The sequence below is a fragment of the Coffea arabica genome, chromosome 10e, assembly GCF_036785885.1.
Source record: "Coffea arabica cultivar ET-39 chromosome 10e, Coffea Arabica ET-39 HiFi, whole genome shotgun sequence".
NCBI lineage: Eukaryota > Viridiplantae > Streptophyta > Magnoliopsida > Gentianales > Rubiaceae > Coffea > Coffea arabica.
The window spans coordinates 48291280-48314562 of record NC_092328.1 but is presented as its reverse complement, the minus strand read 5'-3'; the positions used below and the strand labels follow the sequence as shown (position 1 = coordinate 48314562).

The window sequence follows — 23283 nt, the reverse complement described above, 5'->3', positions numbered from 1 at the left end:
ACAATCCCTTTTTCTTTGGACTGATGCACAAGGTGATAATGTTCAAGAAAAGCTTATATCCAAGTCAAGTTTGTTCTTGGTGTTTTTTTATTTTCTTCAATTGTCGGGTTTTGGGGAGTATTTCCTATACCTTAGGGGTGTTGTATTAGAGAATGTAGATCAGCATCATCCCAAGTGAACTTCGAAGCCCCTCACAGCTGGTATATTTTGGCTGTAATAGGCCATACATCCATCCTCGTTCATCAGGGAACTATACAAATGGAGACAAGAAAGTCAATAGGCACTAGCAGTTAGATTATGAGTATCGAAGTGGTACAGTAATAATTGCACGTGACCCACAAAGTGATAGGGATTTTCTTTGTTCTTGAGATGATTTTTTTTTTTTTGGAATTCTTGACTTTCTTTGCATGAACGCCCGTGACCGACCGTGGCTCGTGCCTAAGTTGATATGGACATAGGCTTTCTCAATTATCTCTCCGAAGGATCGTATACTTCATTCTACTCCATACAATAGAAAGGGTTCACGGGCTATTACTGGTTTCTTCTGTTATCTCCAGACCCCAGTGCTATTTACACATTCTGATCATCTTTTCCTAGGAAAGTTTTGATATTTCCAAAGTTAAATTTTTAGCTTTTGATGTGTGGCTATGCATTGCCTTGCATGCATGCCATTTGGTCTGAAGTAACTGCAGTTTGTTACTCCTACTTTTGTTATGGCAACAGACGCTTGATAGAACAATCTTGCTGCCTGTTCCAGCAAGCTGTTCACACTATTCTGTCTGAGCCATGGTTCGCAATATCGGCCAATATCGATACGCATTGGCTGAGCCGTAATCGGAACGGAGGAGATTGGTACAATACCAATTTTCAAATCGCGGATATGGTACGACTCGCTTTGAATCGGTTGATATTGACCGATTCGAATCCGTGATGCATGATATCGATCTATATATCCGAGTCAACTCTGAGTTGACTCGGATATTTTTTTAAATTGTGTCTTTTTTGATATTTTCTAATTTTAGTAATTTTTTCAAAATTTTTTGAAACTTTCATGTGCTATAATGTGTGTATCACCCGATATTCAACCAATATACCGCGACGGATGTAGAAAAATCGTGACCGCGATGCGACCGCGACCCATGATGGAGAACCATGGTCTGAGTGGGACAGAAGTGTGGCGGTGACACCAATTAATGAACCATGATCATTGATATTTCCTTGTGATTAGTTTTAAAACAAAAACTTATAACCTGAAAATACTCGTAGATCGTGGTTTTTTGCTTGCGGACATTCAAATTTGTTATGTCGGCATACAGAAGAAGCATAATGTTTTAAATCAAATTGCTACACCAAATGACATATTGTAGCAGTACGTACAAGTGGTTTTCAGCATATTCCTTAAGAAGAGGTCCCCTTCCAAAAAAAAAAAAAAAAGGGACTGGCCCAATTATTCTTCCCAACATTAATATGCTTGTCATTGTCCAAAGAAGAAAAGCTAAATGAGAATGTCCCTCCATTTTGAGCCATAGGAACTTGAAAGTTGGAAGTGAAATAAATTCAAAGTTCTCTCTCTCTTTTTTTTTTTAACCTTCCCCTCTCCCCTAATCCCTCCCTTCCCCCCAACCTGGCAGCTAGCTTAGCTTCGAGCCCTGGTTTGCCAGGCATGGTGCAAAGCCCCTGGCCAACAACAGCCACAACGGTTGTTGGTTTCAGAGATTACCGGATAAGGAACCATGTACATGATGTTCAGTTTATTGCCATTCATGTAGTTATGCGCAGTAAGAGTGGAAGCTTCTCATGATCACCTCTGTTCAGTTAGACTATCCCGCAGCTTTGTCATTATTAGGCCTACTATTGCATGGTATAACTATAACTTTTTCTTTTCTTTTCCCCCCCTTTCAAAAACGGCAACTTTGCAGTTTGCATTCAAGACATGAAGCCTAAGTAAAATGAGTCAATGGCTTTACTGTTTACCGTGCATGCATCATGTTTCCACTGTACACATCCTTCCAAGGTTCTCTCAACTACTACTTGCTTACAGTACAATTCAATGACTATGTTGTCCCATCCTTCTTCTGCAGCTTTGATGAAAAAGATTTTGATTGCTTCTGCAGCGTTTCTATTTTCTATACCCGTATTTCCATTCCTGCGGTCCGAGAATATAGAATCACTGAAACGATGTTCTTGAGTAGCAAGTACTTGATGAATTTTGGGCCATCAGTAAGTCGCCATTAGTTTCTTTGTACAAAACAAAAGAAGACGCGAGAAACTGAAAAACAAAAATGTGAATCTACATTTCCATACACTCCTGTTCTCAAAATGATAAACTACACATCCATAACACTCAATCATAAAGGGCAAATTAATGACACATTGTAGCTATGCCAGTGCCAAGACTTCAAAAAGAAAAGAAAAGAATTGTTTCATAACTAACTTGAGAAATCTATTGAGATAAGCAAGAAAATAACGTAATTAATCAAGTTTGTGCATTTTATGGTTGAGTGCAGCAGCCCGAATCGCGTCACCTACCTACTCGGTTTAGTGCTTGATATCAATGAGAAAAATTGCCCCCATTCCCAGGGAAAAAAAAGAAAAAGAAAAATAAAAAAATGGGTATTTCAGTAATTCAACGAATTCCACCGTTTCTGTATTATTCTGCTCAACCATTTATGCTTGCCCGCCCCTGCCTATAAATTGATTCCCCTTTTCGTCCGTCTTGCACGCTCTCTCTCGTGCACTGTCATCAACATTCCCCTTATCCTTCATTCAGCTGTGGCTGAGGCTAAGTGCCGAAAACATGAAGTACTTAGCTACCGCTGCATTGTTCCTCACTTTTCTCCTTTTCTCAACTACTGCTGGAGCATCTCATGATCCTTGTGCTTCCTCAAAATCAGACCTCTCAGTCATTCACATCTATGGCAAATGCTCCCCCTTCACCCCTCAAACTAACCCGGCGCCTGCACCTGCCGCCGCATCATCATGGCTCAACACAATTCTGAACATGGCCTCCAAAGACCCCCAAAGGGTTGCTTATTTGTCAAGTTTAGTGACAGCTAAGAAGGCTACTAAAGCCACCTCCATCCCCATTGCCTCCGGCCAAAATGTCTTGAACGTCGGCAACTTTATCGTCCGGGCCAAGATTGGGACTCCTGCCCAGCTCCTGTTCATGGTGCTGGACACCAGCAATGACGTTGCATGGGTCCCATGCAGCGGCTGCACAGGCTGCTCCTCTACCGTATTTTCTCCAAACACTTCCACTAGTTATGCGGCTTCCGACTGTTCCTTGCCGGAATGTACTCAAGTCCGCGGACTCTCTTGCCCGACCACCGGTGCCGGTGCTTGCTTATTCAACCAGTCCTACGGCGGAGATTCGTCGTTTTCCGCTACGCTGTCGCATGATTCTCTGACGTTTGGGCCTGATGTGGTTCCGAATTATGCTTTCGGATGCATAAATGCAGTCTCCGGTGGGTCAATACCGCCCCAAGGTCTGTTGGGTTTGGGCCGAGGCTCCTTGTCCTTGCTCTCTCAATCCGGCTCACTATACTCCGGGGTGTTCTCGTACTGCTTGCCCAGCTTCCGGTCATACTACTTTTCTGGATCACTCAAACTTGGGCCGGTGGGCCAGCCCAAGAGCATCAGAACCACCCCACTACTCAAGAACCCACGGCGGTCCTCCTTGTACTATGTCAACCTGACGGGTATTACTGTGGGTAAGGTCCGGATACCCATTGCTCCGGAGCTCCTGGCATTCGACCCAACCACAGGAGCGGGTACAATAATTGACTCGGGCACGGTTATAACCCGATTCATCCTACCCATTTATACCGCATTGAGGGATGAGTTTAGGAACCAGGTGAAAGGCCCACTTAGTTCCTTGGGTGCATTTGATACGTGTTTTGCGGCTACAAATGAAGACGTAGCGCCCCCCGTTACGTTCCATTTTCAGGGATTGGATTTGGTTTTGCCGCTGGAGAATAGTTTGATACACAGCAGTTCAGGTTCCTTGGCTTGTTTGGCAATGGCAGCCGCTCCAAATAATGTGAATTCCGTGTTGAATGTCATTGCCAATTTGCAGCAGCAGAATCTTCGGATTTTGTTTGACACAGCCAACTCTCGCCTGGGAATTGCTCGTGAACTCTGTAATTAATTAAGTAGACCCTAGTCTTCTCAGCATTGGCAGCCCGGTGGTGATTTTAGACTCTTGCATTTTTTTATTTGGACCTTTTGTGCTTTGTAACTTGATTATGTTCTGTATGCTTGGTTTGATTAAATAGCAATTGTATTGGTACATGCATTACCATTCAAAGTGGTAGTACATTTTGATTTGAGGCTCTAATAGTTGACTCGTGATTCTTTTTTTTTTTTTTTGTCACAACGATAACATTTGTATAATCTACTCTAATTTAATCTAAAAAAAGGAAAAGTCAACCGGAATTTTCCGTCGGAGAAAGCCACAATTAAGTGGCAAGGTGAGAGGTCAATCATTCTTCTAAGAATTGAACCCTTGACCTCCTATCCGCACCAGGACAAGACATTTACCAACAGCCTCTTTGAGCCACAATTAAGTGGCAAGGTAAGAGGTTAAAGATTCTCCCAAGAATTGAACCCTTGACCTCCTAACCCCATCAAGACGACATAAATGTCTTGGCGGTACCAACAACCTCTTTCAGCCCAAGAGGCTGTTGGTAGTTGACTTGTGATTCACGTCAGTGATGAGCCGCAAAGGGCTGCAAGAAAGGCCGCCTCCTATTCCCCTATTTGACGAACGCCTAAGTTTCGAACTCACACAAAGCTTCGTAGGAACAATGTCCACCAGACACCCTATGCCTGAGCTTTTGCAGCCGTTTGCTGTCTGTTAGAGAGGCAGCAAGAATTGTATCACTAGGGAAAATTTCCTAAACATTATACATTTACTAGGCCTAATTTTCAAGCCAAGCTCATGAAAGGAAAAAAGAATTGATTCCTACTGAAAAATGAGTTACATTAAAAATTTGACTCATCCTCTGCAAACTTCATCAAAAACCTCAAAATTGAAGACTGAAGATCTTCACCGTCTACACCATTTTTTGTTTCAAAAACACCCTTCATGACCCGAGTATATAATCTTTCGAGCTGTGGAATGCCACAGGCTTTTGTACGATCTATAAAAAGCTGCTTAATGGTCTCAACTTTATCGGATAATTCTCCATCTAACATTGGAACATCTTGCTGGGAAGTGCACCCACTGGTAAGATCCGAACTTTCATGCTGAGTGCCATCCGTCACCAGGTTGTCTGGCCTTTGCTGATCCAAGCTATCAGCTTCATATTCTTCAGATGACTTTGGTACTACTGGATCTAGAGGACCCTCCTCTGCCACCAAAGCCAACATCATAGAAGGTCCAAAGTTAAGAAAAGGTAGAAGGATTTGCAACATTCACCAAATACTAGTACAGTAAAAATGAAATATATGACACGCAGAGAGGCTCAGTAAAAAGATTTTGAAAACTAATTGGTGACAAGATAGTACTAATCTGCCCCTACCACATCACCAATCACATCAGGCAGCAGCACATCCAAAGTGACTTCTTTTGTGATGTTTGTCACAATTGTGACGCTTTTAGGATGTCAAGGTAACTTGTATGCTCAAATTACGGATTTGGTACAAGTTTTCAAGTAGCCCTTGTTTCTAATTGGACCACATCAGTAGTCGACACTTGACAGTTGTAGAATACTCTGCTAGACAAACATATCTTTGGAAAATAGATTCCCACATATCCAACATCCATGTTGTCTATTAACCACAGATTCCTCAAGCACAAAAGGAGAATAAGTTAAATTGTAATATTAACAGCATACAACCTACCCAGAAAAAATACTAACAGCATACAAATAAAGAAAGGAACCAAAAATATCTTATACATAGCAAAACTCGAATTTTCTCCTTCAACTTGCTAGACATGGCTTGGTAACTGATTAACAGTAACTTCTTCGCAGATACATAATAACAGGCAAAGAATGCCCGTATCCTTGCACTGTTGACCAAACAAATAGCCAAATAAATATGAATACGAGAGGGGGAGGGAGGAGGGGAAGAGGAGGATGAGAGGATAGACAGGCAGACAGAAAAAAAACTGATGCGAACATTTCAATATCAAAACATAACATGGTTCTTCTATACTCAAATGATGTTTGACAACATTGTGTAATTAATATATCAAGCCCCCTCCCCCTGAAAGATTAATAAATTCCACATGAATGACAAAATCCAGGAATTACAAATACTTTGGATTATAAAGTATCAAACCCTCCCGTCAAAGAAGTTAAAGGTATCTATATTCATTTTCCAATGGCATTCAAGGGAAAGGCTGAAAGCCCTTTTGCCAGGTTGATTGCAATTTGCAATTTATCTTTTCTTCTAACTACAATCTATCAGAGTTCCAGAAGGTATCATGCTAAAATATTCACACAATATACTTACACACAAGCACATGCTGAACATAAGTACAAGCACATTATCTTGTTCCTTGATGAAGAAATCAAGATTTGGCAGATCCCTAGCAACTAACCATGCAGTAAACTGAGCGCCTTATTTTGAATCCAAGCCCATAATCACTGCTATATAATACTATGCAAACATATAACTTGAACACAAGAAAAAACAAGCAAAAAGAACCCTAAAACAATGAGAAATACTAGCTCATTTAACCTCAAAGTGATGATCCTAGTGATTTTGATCATATGAAGAGATGTGATCCATACCTATTTGTACAGATTCAACATGTTTCTTTGGTTTTTTCAGTGCTTCATAGCTCTGATCTAGATTAACGTCAGGCTGCACATTTCTAAGGCGAGCACTTGCTCTAGTCATAGTACTCATCTGTACAACAGGAGTTTGAGGCAAAGCAGAGTCCACAAAATCATCAGGTATCGGCAATGGACCCCCTCGTCAGCAATTTTCTCACAGAATGAAACCAGTGCAGGATCCATTTGAGATAGCATCCCATGCACCTAAAAACCAAATACATTTTAGAACAAATTTGAGGAACTAAAGCTCCCAAAGAGGTAAAAAAAAAAAAAAAGACATCCAACATACTGCATCTCGAAGTTCATAAGCTCGGCTGACGATCCTGGCCCCATTGTAATCATCTCCATTGTACTTCTGCATCAAGTAAGGAAACACATCTTATTGCTGCCTCACCCAAAAAACTCTTACTATTGCACTTAATGCGATAGACTCTGCTTTCTGAAATCCAAAATCTAGGGTTTCTTAATTCCAGGTAAACCCAATAATTAAGCAGGCAGCTACTCCCTCGCTGGTTAGTTAACTAGAACAAGGTCTGGACAGAATGAAATAATAAACTAGAAATCAACATGCAGTAGGTCATCCACCATGCAAAAAGTTGTTTTGAAAAGTTTCTCCTGCGATTGCTTCCCCATAGTGAGCTCTTTTCTCAGCATAAAGCCAAAAGTATAAAAGCCAACAATGGGCCTTATGACAAGCTTGATTGGCCATTTTCCCAGACGGTAACTTTAGCAGAACTTATAGGTCAAAACAATAGTTTCTGTACCTTACAATAGCATTCTAAGATACTGCAAAACTAGAAAGAGCAAAAAGAGTCAATTCAGCAAAAAGAACATACAGATTTAAAGGGTTCTGCCATTTGCACACAAGTAGTGCCTCACAATTATGTAAGTCTTGATCTTTATCTCTGAACTTTATGAAGAGAATCTCATTTTGTCCTCCAAATTTACTATTAGGCATCTAAGTACTACAAGTTGGTTCAATTATCCATGTCGGTCCACCTCTATAACATCAACAGGATTTGATCAAAAAGGTTAACTTGCCAACAGCTATGAAGCCAAATCATGGCATATCCCTAAAACCAGTTTTTTTAAATATACAACTAAGAATCAATAACTCCAGAAGGATTATCTAAGTATTTCAAGCATTTGAACAAGTTAAAAGGCTACTATGGTCAATATATTGATAAGAGTTTAGTTCTTATAGATAAATCCAATGTATAGCAATATCAGGGGGAGATAAAATTGATAGCAATTTGTATGAGAAATCGAAAAGTTCCAAAATGTTTAGATGAAATGTAATATTTACCCTCCTTAACAAAGGTAAGTTTTTCAAAACGCCACAATAAAGAATGGACATGTTTGGTTTTTATGCAGAAACCAGTTATGCATCTAAATACCTGCTTAAAGAAATTGAATTTAGTAATCCACATAAAAAATCCAAACCAACAGTATGTACACAAACGACAAAGAAAAATTTGTTTAACAAGTTTCTACCTTGGCATTGGTCAAAATGAGGTCGAAATCCTCCAAAAATGCTTTACAAGTTATGTACTTTCCACTGTCCACACGCTGCAGCAACGTTGCCATGTCCATAGGGTTCTGGATGATTGAACGATAGTTTGGTGCATCCTCATCCATAACCGGATAATGGAAGGCACTAAAACGCTTATCATACAGAATTCTGCACCAAAATTAGTGCAGGTGACTTCATTGTGATACATGCAGTGCCAAAAGTAGATTGTCATTCTAATCACATCAGAAGCAACTTCAACCAAAAATGACAGCAACTAAAGGTCACATAAAAGTAGAAAAACATGATTCAAAAACACTAAGAAAAAAGTAACTCATGCATTCAACAGAAAAGAACCATTCCCACACACCTGTTACAGATATCACGTAGACACATCCGTAGTCGGCGAAGAGCATGTCCCTGCGTTTCTGCTTTGGCCTTTAACTCAGAGGCCTTTGGTCCAGTAGCCACTTTTGGTGCCTTTGGAAGTTCAGGAAGGGACTCAGATCTACGGGATTTATTCGCCACATCCTCCAATTGGATTGACAAGGCAGCTTTAATCAGGCGGTCGAAAAACAGAGATCTATCTTCAGTGGATGGTCCACTTAAATGCAGGCTGTGTCCAAGAAAACAGAATGAATTCACAATTTATTGGGTAAGGAAATCAGGTCCTGAGGTAAGAATAGCAAAATCAACAGGAACATTGTATAAGATTTTGGCAACAGAGAAATTGCTATACAAATACAATGATTCCATATCGAAGCTGTAAACAGTATTAAATGCATAATGCACAGCTTTTCAAACAAAAACTTTTTATTACATAGAAGCATCTAATTAAAAATTCATAATGCATAAAGAAGATCGTGACATGGCCACTATTACAAAATTGAAAGCTGGAAGCAGATTAGCGAAAAAAGCAAACCTCATGTAAGAAAAGAACAGAGGTGAAACTTACAGGCTGGTAACAGTATATTGGATATTCAAGTTTATATCAAGCAAATCCCAACAATGAGGAAAGCCAAATATGTAATTGTCGAGAGAGAGAGAGAGAGAGAGCTAAAAAAAAGAGTTTCAAAAACTTACACATTGTGATGAGGAAATACTTTAATAGAATCTCCACCAAGCTCATCGAGTGACATCAAGGTAGTTCCAAACAACAAAATGGGTAAGTCTGAGGGCAGTTCTTCCAACAGTGTTATCAGAACAGCTCTAAGTTGTTCATGTGCCTGAATAGAATATTTCAGGTTACATAAATATTTGCACCTATGAAAGATTGGCTAGCCAGAATCATATACCAGTACAAGTTTTGAATAAAAAAGCACCGACATTTTCCCACCACAGATGGAACTGCGGTAGATAGAGAATTGATGGTGTTGTTCTCCTTGCTTCACCAAAGATGTGAACAAGTGCCTCCTCTGGTGTTTTTGCACCAGGATCAGAAAGAAGTGAGGGAAGTCCAAGCGAATGAACAGGAAACTTTTCCAGTTCATGCAATACTGCTGGTCCTAGGTGGTCCTGCAAAACTAAACCAGTAAGTACACTTAGTTTGCAGTTTCTCTAAATAAACAAGAGGTACTAATGTGAAACTCAGAGTAATTACCATCCCAACACCTTCATGACCATGTAATAGAAGTCGGGGCCTGTAGACAAGAGGAATTACAGAACCGTACGAAAGCATGGAAACCTTGGTCACTTCTGATGAAACTGCAAGAGCAGGGAAGATATCTGAGATAATAGTCATGACTTTTTGGAGCCCTCCTAAAAGACACGGTGCAACAACCGAAGACAATGGCCGAGAATGCACAATGGAGCCTCTGTGAGCTGCTGGAGTGATAGTTGACATGGCTTCTACAAAATGATATTTCTCAACCTTTACTGAGTCAACATCTATTAAGAACTTGTCATCACTAGTGTAAACTTGAGGATATTTTTCACGGAAAGCACGAATAGCGGCTTCAGTGCACAAGGCCTTTAAGTCAGCCCCACAATATCCAACACAACTAGCTGCAAGCTCCAACTTTAGCTCCTTTGAAGGAGGATGCTTCCACTTTCGGGTGTGGATGTCCAAAATCTCAGCACGTGCCTCACAACCAGGCAATGGAAAATTAAATTCACGGTCAAATCTTCCAGGCCGACGCAAAGCTCCATCAATAGCATCGACCCTGTTTGTTGCTCCAATCAAAACTACCTGACCCCTGGAATCAAGACCATCCATCAAAGCAAGCAATGTTGACACTATGGAATTATGAATTTGCTCCTGTTTGCTAGACCTAACAGGAGCAAGACCGTCTATCTCATCAAAGAAAATGATAGAAGGTTGATTCTTTTGAGCTTCTTCAAATAAAAGTTTCAATTGTCTTTCAGCTTCCCCAACCCATTTGCTGAGCACATCAGCACCTTTTCGCATGTAAAAGCTGACTTTCTGCCCAGCCTTTGACGCAGCACAAGCTAATGCTCTGGCAATCAGTGTTTTCCCGGTTCCAGGAGGACCACATAACAAGACTCCTCTTGGAGGAGTGATGTTGTAACTTGCAAAGAAATCAGGATAGAGCAAAGGGAAAAACACCATTTCTTTTAAAGCATCAATATATTCAGAAAGTCCACCTATGTCCTCAAAACTTACACTCTCATCAACTTGTAAAGGTTGAATATCAGCACCACCCTTTGAACTTGGCCCAGCAGTTTGAACACCAGAAGTTAAACTAGCAAGAGATTCATTTTGATGTCCCCACCCAGAAGCAGCAACATTCAAACCCCATGCTGCTGCCCCATGCATGTCTAGGCCCCCAAAAAGCCAAGGTGGTCCAGATCTGTTCCCACCTCTTCCCCAAGGAATAGGAGGACCTTGATCCAACTCATCTACAAGAAGGGAATCATCAGAGTCTTCAGCTCTGGTTATGCGATGCCGCTTATGAACTCGAGACCCACCCCTTCTTACATCCCTGCTAACCTTGGTCCCCATTCCTTGCTGAAGCACCCTCCGGGGGGATCTTGGCCTTTGTTTTCCCTCCTCAATGGAGAGCCTACGAACTTCTGCACGATTACGAAGATCGTATCGTCTTCTACCTTCCTGTTCCTCACCCTCTTCATCATCGCCATCATCCTCCCCTTCATCTTCACCCTCATCTTCCCCATCACCTTCACCACCACCATCATCCTCACCCTCACCATCATCAGCTTCATTACCCTCTATATCATTTCCATTCTCTTGTTCATCGCCTGCAACGTTTTCATCAGACATATCTTCATCATCGTCAGACTCCAAATCTAATCGTGCCCTCGCAACTCTTCTTGCATGACGAGGTCGTAGTCCTTCCCGACGAGGTCTCAATCCTTCACGGCGAGGCACTAATTCGTCTTGACTTCCATTCTCACGATCAATATGGTTTCTAGAACTCCGGAACTTGGGACTTCGATACTTGGGACTCTGGAAAAGTATACACACAAAATCATCTAGTCTCGTATTGTCGGAAAATTAGAGGCTTTAAAACCATCAAGCCAGAGCTGGCTTTGTCTGAATAAAGGGAAGGTTATGTGCAAAAGTGAGGTGCAACATTGCTGATCAAAGATGAATTTACTTCTACTCTCTGTGTACCTTATTCTTTTCCAGCAAAATGCTACATATTTTGTAGGAAAAAATGCACGAAAGTGAAGGAAGATTCCTAAGATTTTCCAGCAAACCAGAAAAACTAAATGCAAAAAGAAGCTAACTATCCCACAAATACCATCTAAAAGAACCGCATAACAGGATAGGACAGAAACTAACCATCAGGTCATTATCCTCTGTGCCAGAGCTGTTGGTGTAATCTTCTAGATTTACGGAAACCCTCCTCTTTCTAGTAGAGCGCCGAAGGTTGCTCACAACTGACTGTAATAGCATGATGAAGAGCATTCCATCAACTTCAGACAAATGAAATAACTGAAAACAGATTTGAATGTCTTCATCAACTATAATTATTTAGCTGTACTCCCATTAATAATCATTCAGGTGTATAGATAGGTCAAGTAATTGAAAGGAAGAGGTTGGTTTCCTAATCTAACTTGTAAAACTATTACAAACTAACATATCTGCTGTCAAAAAGAATCTGAAAACTCGAGTCATTATGTTAAACACCTGTTTTGCTTTCTTTTTTATTTTCTTAAATATATAGCTCTGTTTAGTGTTTTTGCCAAGAACTTTGTGTTCCAAATACAAGTCTACAGTAACATCTTCAAACACACTCCCACACATCTCAAAAAAATAAAAAAAAATCAACAACCCTTCCTCTTCCTCCACCCCATTCTTCTTCCTCCACCTGTTGCCACCTCCCTCCCTCCCCTCCTCTTCCCCTCCCTCCTCCTCCCTCTCCTGCTCCCTCCTCCTCCTCTCCACCCTCTTCCAGCCCTCCTCTCCCCCTCCCCCCCCTTTTGTCCCACCCCCTCCCCTGCTCCCTGGCAACCAGATCTGGTCACCATGGAGCAGGGAAGGAAGTGGAGTGAAAGGGGGAAAGGAGGCGGGAGGGCAGGAAGAGGCGGAGAGGAGGAGGGAGGAGGGAGGAAGGGGGAGAGGAGGAAGGAGTGGGGAGGTGGTGCTGGGGAAGGATGGAGAGAAGGTGGAAGAGAAGGAAAAGGGTGGCAGGTGGTGGTGGAGGGAAGGAGGGAAAATTTTTAAATATTTCAAAAATACCCTAAAAAATTTTTAAAAACGCCCCAATATACAATGCTACAGTAAATTTTTTGACATATGATGCTGTAGTAGAGTTTTTGAAAAAACACCCCGAAAAAATTCCTAATTCATATGGACCCTATAATATTAACTTGTAGCCAACATCAGGCAAGATTTCATTCAGAATTCTGATATTTTTCCTTTTACATAACTAAATATAATTGATAAGCTTGCATCAAAAAATGTAGGCACAATACTATTTGGAAAATTCTATCGCAATAAAAACCTACAGAAGTTGGCCCAGGAACTTAAGAAAATCATAACAAACTAAATAAGATAGAGAACTTTATCAACCAACATGAGAGAACTGACACAGACACAACCAAAGAAAAGAAAAGATGCATGAAAATAAAAAAAAAAATGAAAGAAACAAGAAATATTAAATGGAGAAATGCACTTTCCAATCTTTGCCAGAGGTCGACATCTTCCCCTTTCTTTCAAAATAGTTCAAGAATTAAGAAAGACATGTAAATCATACAAATTAAGCTCTCTGAGGCAAAGATAGCACATTACGAGCTAAGGCATTCAATAGCAAAGGAGGATACAAGGTCAATTTGCTTTTTCCTTCTAAGTTGACATTGTCTGATAGACTGCTGATCCATAGAAAGGGAAAATTTTAACACATATAATTGATGTGGATCATGATACTACACCAGAAACACAGAAAAACACATACATCTGCATTTGATGTGTGTACTGGGCGATTTCCAGGGCGTAGCATCTTTGCAATCTGAGAAGCTGTCTTTGTTTTTGTCTTCCTTCTCTTAGGACGAATAATGGTTGGAGTATAGTACAAATATGGCCGACCGTACAATTTTGGCCTTCTGCGAAGCCTATCACTTGTGCGAACTGGCTTAGAATCAGGACCATCATCTTGAGAAGAACGCTTTGAATACATACTAACCACTAGGTTTCCCCCATAAAGATCAAGCAGCTGACCTAAATGCCAATAAGTAGAAGACTAAGCAGCAAGCCAGCAAGAATATAAACTGCAACAAGTTACAAACATAACCCTCAGCATTCCTAAAAGATTGCATCAAGAACAGAAAATGTTGAAAATTTGGTCCGCCAGTGAGACCTTTTACATGTCCACCAACTATTCACTAAAAATCTGGTAGGCAAACAAATGTAAGATAACTGCATAAATTTCACTAGGGGGAGAAGAAATATTTATCAAGAGGGTCTGAAATCTTTAAGAATTTACCAATTGTTACATAAAACCCACATGAAGTACCTCAAGAAAATTATCATTGGGATGTTTGGGAAAAAAAAATAGATTCCAAAGACAAAGAAGAGAAATTAATCTACTTCAAAGTAGTCAAAGGTAGTTAAACAATATATAAAAGAACAACAATTTCTGATCCTTCCAAACAATCAAAAAATACTAATTAGCCCATTGAATTGATTTTCCATGCTAGCTATTGCAAAGCAAACAAATTGTAAATCGTGCAAAGTCTGTTATAGAAATGGGGGATCCCACCTCTCACTTATAATCTAAAAGAAATGCCTAGCTGCACGCAGCAGGACAGACGGTTTTGTAAAACCGTTTACCTGCTACAAGTTATTAGACAGTAATTCTATTAAAATTCATTGGCCAAGTAAAACCTTTGATTAAATACTCCCCAATTATTAGTCAAAGGAAATGAAGGATTATTTGCACGTCATACATGAGTAAACAAAGGTATGGAAGATAAGAAAGCACTGAAGTCCAGATTTCCATGGCCATTTCATTTCAAAATTCAGACAAAAAAAAAAGTATCACCATGCAATAAAAAAGTTATGCACATAAACTAAAGAAACTACAGAAAGAGTCACAGTTAACCACGAACCCTAACAAACGCATGTGCTGCACTTCTTCTTACAGCCAAGAACTAAAGAAAGCGCATGCTTGCAGAATAAAGGACCAATTAGCAAAAGCAAATGAGATGTGTCTAATGTTCTTTCTTACTTTTTAGTTTCTATGATCTGTTAGTGCCAAAATTTCTGCCTCCTCCTTGTTCATCATTGTTTTAGGTTGGGTATCCTTTTTATTTTTTCCTTAAGAGAAACAAACAAAGATTTCCTGCACCCACTGCATTATCTTATTTTATCTTTTCTATTCCACCATCATCTTATACCTCGTTCTCCTTATCATGCTATTACTGCTAACATAAAAACATTCGTCATCTCCTTTTCAGTATATTCGTTTTAAGAATTACTCCTCAAACCCCACTCCAAACAGAGTAGCCTGACAGAACAAAAAAAAAATGCATCTTTTTCATTACATCATTACTTTTTTTTAACCTTCTCTCTCTCTCTCTACCTTTCTTCTTCCTGCTGAATTAGCTATTTATTCATCTAGCTCTTTTATGCACCTTTTCCTTACATATCATACAGAAAGCAAATTCAATTTGACCTTCTAAATGCTATTCAAAGTCAAATCTCCACCTCAAGCCCTAGAAGACTCCAAGTAAGTAATGCACGTTTGGACCACCAACCATCCAACCAACCATAAGAAATCAAAAAACAAATTTTACATCCAGACAACCTTACAATGTTTCAGTACAGCAGCTATCCTTTTAGTTTCCAGAACTTAACCAACAAAAATTTCAGCTCAGGAAGTCTCTTAAAACTCTTACGGAAGCTGCCAATAATCATCTTAAGCATGCACCTAGAATGGTGATCAGTTTTGATTTTAGGAGCAAAGAGTATAATATTAAACTATATTGCCAAAAAAAATAAAAATAAAATAAAAGGCAAAAGAGATTAGGGGAAAGTATTTTCAATTAATCATCCATGATTATACCAACAAATCAAAAAATTCAAGACGAATCATTGTCTTCAAGAAAATCTAGTCAACTACAACCAACAATTTCCATTTAATTCCCAAATTTCCTTCTAAAATTGCCAGAAAAGGAAAAACACTAAAACCTAGGGAAAAAAGATGTATAAATGCATTCACATAGCTAATCTATCACAAAAAGATATCTTAAGAAATTGTAGAAGTGCTATTAACCACTGCCACAAGCAAAACTTACTAGGCAAGAGGAATAATTAGTCAGTTTTAGAGGAAGGTAGATTCCAATTGCGCGGAAGAGACCTCAAGCTGCCGTGGATTCCTCTCGAGGAGCGGCAGAGTGATGATGCCGGAGGAAGAGGCGAAGACAGAGTGTGTGGAAAAAGGGGGCGGAGTCCGAACGGAGGAGGAGGTGGTGGAGACACTGTTGGTGGTGGTGGCGTGGCGTGGCGTGGCGTTAGAGTCAAGGAGTTAGGGCTTTTGGGCCTCAGCTGGGCAGCATGCGAGTTCGTGCTCATAAATATAGGCCCGCCTTAGCTCTAAATTTAATGCAACCACCCGAGAGTCTTGTGCGGTTTCAAGTTTCAACCCGGTTAATATTTTGTTCTTTTGAAGTTTTATTAGAAAGGTTAAATATGTAAATACAACGTGCCTTTTTTTTTTTTTTTGTTAGAAAATAAGGTAGCTACTTACTTAATTTAAGAAAATAACATCATAATAACTGAGCATTTACTGATATATATAGATTTGTTTCCTTTTTTAAGCTATTTACTTAATTTGAGAATATAACGATCATTATTATGGAGTATTTACTAAGATCTATAGGGGAAGCTTTTTTTAAAAAAAATTTGAAAGTTTTCTTTTTATATATTTTTTTAATAGAGGAGAAATGGAATTTAAGAGATAGAGAAGGGAAAGATGAAATATTTACTAAGATATATAGAAGACGTTAGAATGTATCATAACATAATTACAAGTAAATTAACTATCTTATTTTATTCATAAACATCTGAATATTTTGTGAATCTGTTGTTGAATAATATGAGTGATTAGTTTGCTCAATGCGATTGAGATAATTACTGTAGCATTTTTTGTGATGTGATGTATGTGAGATAAAAAGGTGATTGGGATTTGTGAAATAAATTATTTTGTTTCAAATTATCTCAATCCAAACACACTAATGTGATATATATGGTTTTCTAAAAAAAGTAGAGAATAATCAAATTATCTTTCTCATTTTATTTGCATCTGGAGAATAATGTATATCACTTTTAGGATACTTATTCAGTTCATATTCTCAGTCTTTAACATTTCATAACAGCATATTGCTCAATGTTTTTATGAGGAAGAATTGAAATCTTAAAAAAAAAAAAAAGAATTCATGTTTATTAACTTTAGTTACTTTCATTTACTGTAGATTGAAATCAATAAATTGCTTATTTCTGGTTATCAAGCAACTAACTATGTGTATTCATACATCTCAATTTAAAAAAAAATTCTAAATAATTCAGTTTGGGCTAGCTAGCTAAAGAGTTTGTATTATGAATTATTCATGTATTTTTCTTCTATGCAGTAGAATCCTGCAAGTCAAAATATCGAATCCCAAGTAACTTCTACTGTCTTGACATTTGTATCCTTTGTTTTAATTTTTGTTTTCCAGAAACGCTAAATAATTATATCCTTTGTTTTAATTTTTTTTAATTGTATGCTTTGTTTTAATAAGATGTGTTGGTTTCTAATTCCCAAGTAGCTTCTACGGTCCTGACATTTGTTTCCTTTGTTTTAATAAGATGTGTTGATTTCTATTTCCCATATGAATTTTGTTTGAGAGGAATATTGGTATTGGGTTATCAAAAGAGCTACTTCATGACGAGTATTATAATCCTATAGCTTTTTTTTTTTTTTTTTTTTTAAAAAGAAGTATTTTCTTTGGGAGGAGGGTGTATTTGGATTGCTAGGAAAAGAAAAGATAAATTCTCCGTAGGAACAACAAAGATTGGTTGTTAAATTAATTGTTCGGAAGAACAAAGAACATTTAAAAAGTGACCAGAAAAAGAATTGTTGGCTACATGTACTTGTATTTGTATGAGCCAAATTCTCTCTTTTTTTTTTGTTGGCTATATTATTCATGTTGAGTTATTATTATTTTTAGATAGAAATCTTGTAAAAAAGCATGTTTGGTGTGAAATCTGTGTCCTCTTCTTAAAACCAATGAATATACCTATCAACTTTTACAGTTTTACCAAAACAAAGCAAATCAAAGAGTCTAGTTGCATATTCTGATATAAAGGATTTAATCACATGCTTCAAGGAGCTGACTATATATTTTGTATATTGCCAACGTAATCAAGTTGCTGACTTTATGACTAGTGATCTCAATAGGGTCGATAAAGTTATTTTTAAGTCAAATTTCCCTCCTGATCTTCTTAGAATTGTAGAAGAAGATGAGAGAAAAAAAGTTGATGATTTGAGTGTAAATTCTTATTTTATTATATAAAACTCGCCAATTCTCCAAAAAAAAAAAAAAAAAAAAAGCAAATCAAAGAGTCATCTCAAAGAATTTGCAGAACAACTCCAAAGTTCATGGATTTAACCTCAAGTTTTTAAATTAGTTTGAAAATATTAATCTTACAAAATAAAAATCTTCAGCAGGTACTAGAAAATGCCACTGGCCATTTGGTCCAGCGGTCATCACCATTAAAAGGTGATGCTGGAGGTCAGGGGTTCAATCCCTGCCTCCCACAAATTTGCCACAATTTGTGGCGGTCTTAATTGACCTTCATCGATGGAGTCTGTACTCACATCGAACCCCCTCCCCTTCCCCTTAGACTAGGCTAGATTAGGTTATAGGACATCTATCGTTTCGACCAAAAAAAAAAAAAAGAAAAGAAAAAAGTACTAGAAAAAAAAAAAACTTGAATGCTATCAGCTTGCTGGTGTTGAAATTCTTGTGTTATCATGAAATAAACTCATTTTCAATCAAAAAATAATGAGGTAAATTCATTTGGGGTCTTTCTTTTCCATGTGAATGTATTTATACCCAAACTTAAGTAGATCAAGAAGTTTAATTAAGTTCATCATGTCGCAAATGCATTTCGAATATTACTAGATATATAGCATATGAGGTTTTCTTAGTTGTCGATCTGTTAAACTCAAAAGGTATACTGATTCACTACCACCATTAATTTTATCATCAACTTTTTAAATTTGTCAAGAACCAAATATATTATAACAAAAGCTGTACTTGAAAGTCTCCATAATTACATAAGAAGAAAGAAAGGTATTATAGATTCATTAAAGAGAGACACAAGGAAACATATATATGATTAAACCATATATATATATATATATATATATATATATATATATATATATATATATATATATATATATATATATATTGTGTCTAGCTCCACAATAACCAAAGAATATATAGCGTACGTACTCTCCCCACCCCATCTGTCTATCTAGTCTTCTCCTTCCACCCCACCCCATAATACCACAATATGCCAAAACTGCTATAAATATTGAATTCAATCCAAAACTAGTAGTACAATGAACGCAGACAGATACTAATTCAAGAAATCAATGAGAATACCGAATCATTTTGCCATGCTCATCCATGATATGATCTTCTCTGCCTGAAATTGCATGCATGATAGCTCCTCTCTCTCTCTCTCTTTCTATTTTCTTTTCTTATAATTGCCTGTTGTAATTAATTAATCAACCCCACCACTGGTGCACTGCAATACCCTCATCTCTCAACGATCCATACAAAGCCAAGCATTCCCAATAGGCTCTCCTACTTCTTTTGACACTTTTCTTTATACCTCTATGCTTACACTCCAAGAACAATTCATCCACTAACTTTATAGCTTTGCTCCTTACCAATTCCTCCACCACTTCAGCCTCCGCCTTCATCACAACATAGTCATTCCCTTTCAGATTCTTCCTTAGCCAATCAGACATCCCGATTTGAGCTACCTCTTCTCTTGATGGTCCTTCATTCACGGTCTCAATCTTGTACACCTCAAACTCGGTGTTCTTAGTAGGATAGTTCTTTTTAAACCAGCTAACATCACCTGATGAGGCGTCGTTTTTGTCAGGCAAACCGATGTCGATGAAGACTCTGCGCGAGTAGCTCTCGAGGGAGTCACCAATCAAGTCTGGTAAGAATCTAGTTCGCTTTCGATAGCTGTTTGATTTCCCTGACGCGGCTCTTGGCGGTTCGAGTAACACGTCTTCGAGATTGTCAAGGGCTTTCTTCTTTACTTCCGTGTTAAGCCCGAGCAATCGTCTCCTTGCTGCTGCTGAATGTTTGCCCGCAGGCACCACCTGACTCTTGATCAATTTTCGCATGGCAATGATGGTGGAATTAAATCTCCTCAGGTAAACAATCTTGTAATTTGATGGCTTTGAGAACGAAACCGCAGGATTGTCACTGAGCTGGACAGTTACCGTCCCATCTTTCTTGATAATCCGTTCAATCAATTCTGAAGCTGCATGGAAATCACGGACGAACACTAAATCATACGTCTGATTGGGGATCAAACTGTGTCGCTCCACGTCCGAGCAGGAAACCACGTCCATGTTGTAGTCGCTGATGGCTTGAGTGTTGAATATAGCTGCTTCATGATCGTCACCATTGCTGATAATGAGGGCTCGGTCGCCCATTTTGAGAAGGCCTTCGTTCGCCAAATCATGAAACAACACGGATAGCGTCCCTACGGCGTCATTGGGATCATCTACAGCTATCTGATCAGCAACGGATGAAACCTTGGCTCCATTGTTCAACTTCGACGTAAGATCTCCAATTGCGGTGTTAAGCCAAGGGAGTGAAACGATGACAAAAGCCAAAAACAAAGCCCTGGTGATGACTTTCAAAACCCAAGAACTCGGTAGCCTGACAACTACAAAGTGTAAATCGCCATGGAATTTAAGGGCATCTGTGTAAAGGTTTTTCACTTTGTGATTGTGACGTTTGGGTTGAGTGCCATGAAGCACATTATCCATGGTCATGTGCCTCATGGTATTAGCTAGCTAGGGATCGAATGGTCTCGGCCGAAGGGATTCTTTCTTTCTATGCAAGGAGCAAAGAAAAACTCGCAATACAATCAAACAATTTTGAGAGGTCTTGTGAAGAAAAAAGTCAAGGTATAAAAAACAATATACTAATCGAACAAAAAGAGAATGCTTGCAGTTAATCTAAAAACAGGAAAAGAGATGAGGGTTAACGGGCAGAACCAGTGCAACTTAGCGGGTGCAAAATCTGGCAGCGGTGTGGTTTCCACCCACAAGGGAAACACGATTACTTTGCAATCTTGTGCACAGCAATAACAATTCTTGTATTCTCTGCACCTCCATTTCCTACTTCTACTGATCTATTTCCTTGTAAGGTTTCCAGATCGATTTTTTTTTCTTTAGAAATGAGTTTGCACGTTGATTTCAGCTAGCTAGCTAGCGATACATTTCCATCAACGGCGTAATCATCGATCGAAAAGAAGTAAGGAAAGCTGGAGGTGACAGAGAAAGAGAGAGTTTTCAACTTTTTCTATACTACAAAAAAAATTTTGATCTACTTATCTAGTAGTATATGCTTCCCCCTTTTTTTTTTTTTCCCCTTTTCGAACTCTTGGGGTTGCAGACACTAATACTATTATAAGAGGGGAGGAGGAATTTGTAAATGAAAGAGAATTTCGTGGAGGAAAAGTAGTGAAATGTAACAAATAAAGGAGGGAAACCCCTGGTTTTAAGAAAATGGCTGGTCATGCAGAAATGTCTCTGGTGTAGAAGCAATAGCAAACAAACGTTATTATTAAGAGATGGTAATTTCTCAAAGAAGGAATAGGTAAATTGCGTGTCAATTAGATATAATTTTCAAGTTCTTTAATTTGACAGGTATCCAAACTAAAACTCCGTCATGGAATTTATGGATTTTTTTTTCCTAACAAGTGTCCAGGGTTACGACTTAAAATGCATTTAACGTACTACTGTATAAATCAGGTACACTGGGGGCACGGGCCCACCGCCCCCTTAAATTTCTATAATTCTCATAAAAATTTGATATAATTTTAAGTGTGCCCCTGAGTTTTGTGTATTTATTGGTTTATATGTTTCTAAAGTTGCTTTTGATTTTATCTTTTGTTATAACTATCGTAGAAAGGGTTTTTTTAGTTATAAATATAGTGAAGAATCGGTTATGAAATAGAATGGAAAACACACTTGGATGAATGATTGTTCATTAGTTATATTGAGAAAAATATACTTCGTAAAATTCAAAATGAAAAGATTGCAAACCGTTATCAAATTATAAAAACTCGTCATGAGCAATTATTCCCCGCGAGAGTTCGAATCTCTCAGGCGACGTTACAAATGTATTTTTTGGGCTGCTGATTGGTCAAGCTTTGGTCTCTACTTTTTGGGTCCTACTCCACTCGATTGGCAAATGGCGCCTGGCACTTTATGGGTGAAACCTGCAAAATAAAATTCTTTCTATATATAGCAGCTTCAACTTACAATTTACAAATGATTCGTATATGTTTTATAAGTTACCGCAGAAGTTAAAATTTTATAGCCGTTGTTGGATTTTAGATATCATTTACTACAGTTTACAAATGATATGATGTTTTAAAAGTTACTGCAGAAGTTAAAATTTTAAAGGGAGGTAGACCAGCTGGTGGAGACTGATTGAGACTTAAAAAGAGTCCCTAAAGATGTAAAACAACCTCTCCAATCCTTACTTGCTCTTTCTTCCTTGCATGTAGATGTAGGTCAACAACCAAGTCAACACAGTTTGATATTTGGCATCTAGCAATCTACCTCTATTTCCAATTTCATTCGAGGAACAGAGTGACCAGCTTGTCTTTCTTTCGCATCAACCCGTTTGTGCCAAGTCCTATTCTACTACGTTAAAACGTGGATTCTAGGCCCATTACAGTTACTACAATTTTGGAAATTACAAATAAATATAAAACTTTTTAAATTTTACTTTGTATTGTTTACAACTTCTAAATTTTAGGGATAATTTCACAACTCTTTCCTGAGGCTTCTGAATATTTTAAATAGCTCCTCTCTTGCTTTGAGAACTACACATATTTCGCTTAGAACATATAGTTTTGGGTTTCACATTGATGATGTAAGACCAGAAAAGTATAAGAATGCCCAAAATTGGCCTCATCTGATTTTCAAAATATGAATAATAATTAAAAATTTTAAAGAAAAATTTTAAAAGTCTAAAATACACTTGTATACTACCAAAATTTTGAGTCTAATCATTTTGGCTAATATTCTGATGTTCTCCATCCCTATGGTTAATTTCCTACACTTATGATTACCAAAATTCTTCTAACTTTTGCTCTCATTGTTTGGGTTGGTCATGCTAAGTCACCCTGCATTTTTTTCCTTTAAACTGACAAAATTCAGTTGAGAACATTTTCGATGCCTATTAAGAGGAACTAGACAAAACATTAACAAAGGGCAAGCTTATGGTAGTAGTTTAGTATCGTTT

General features: G+C 38.3%; 2 protein-coding genes and 1 pseudogene across 2 annotated transcripts; 1 reads left to right on the top strand and 2 right to left on the bottom strand.

Annotated features, from left to right (window-relative positions):
- Positions 1-2704: 2704 nt before the first annotated feature.
- Positions 2705-4336, top strand: LOC113712326 (aspartyl protease AED3-like). Its single transcript, XM_027235694.2, has one exon. The coding sequence runs from the start codon at positions 2798-2800 to the stop codon at positions 4145-4147; it is 1350 nt and encodes a 449-aa protein (XP_027091495.2). The 5' UTR covers positions 2705-2797; the 3' UTR covers positions 4148-4336.
- Positions 4337-4940: 604 nt separating this feature from the next.
- LOC113711611 (ATPase family AAA domain-containing protein At1g05910-like) lies at positions 4941-16265 on the bottom strand (annotated as a pseudogene).
- A 3234-nt stretch (positions 16266-19499) lies between these two features.
- On the bottom strand, positions 19500-20804 carry LOC113711609 (uncharacterized). Its single transcript, XM_072067218.1, has one exon. The coding sequence runs from the start codon at positions 20802-20804 to the stop codon at positions 19500-19502; it is 1305 nt and encodes a 434-aa protein (XP_071923319.1).
- Between the last annotated feature and the right edge of the window lie 2479 nt (positions 20805-23283).

Coding starts and splice junctions, on each gene's coding strand:
- LOC113712326 (XM_027235694.2), top strand. CDS start 2,798: ATGAAGTACTTAGCTACCGCTGCATTGTTCCTCACTTTTCTCCTTTTC.
- LOC113711609 (XM_072067218.1), bottom strand. CDS start 20,804: ATGAGGCACATGACCATGGATAATGTGCTTCATGGCACTCAACCCAAA.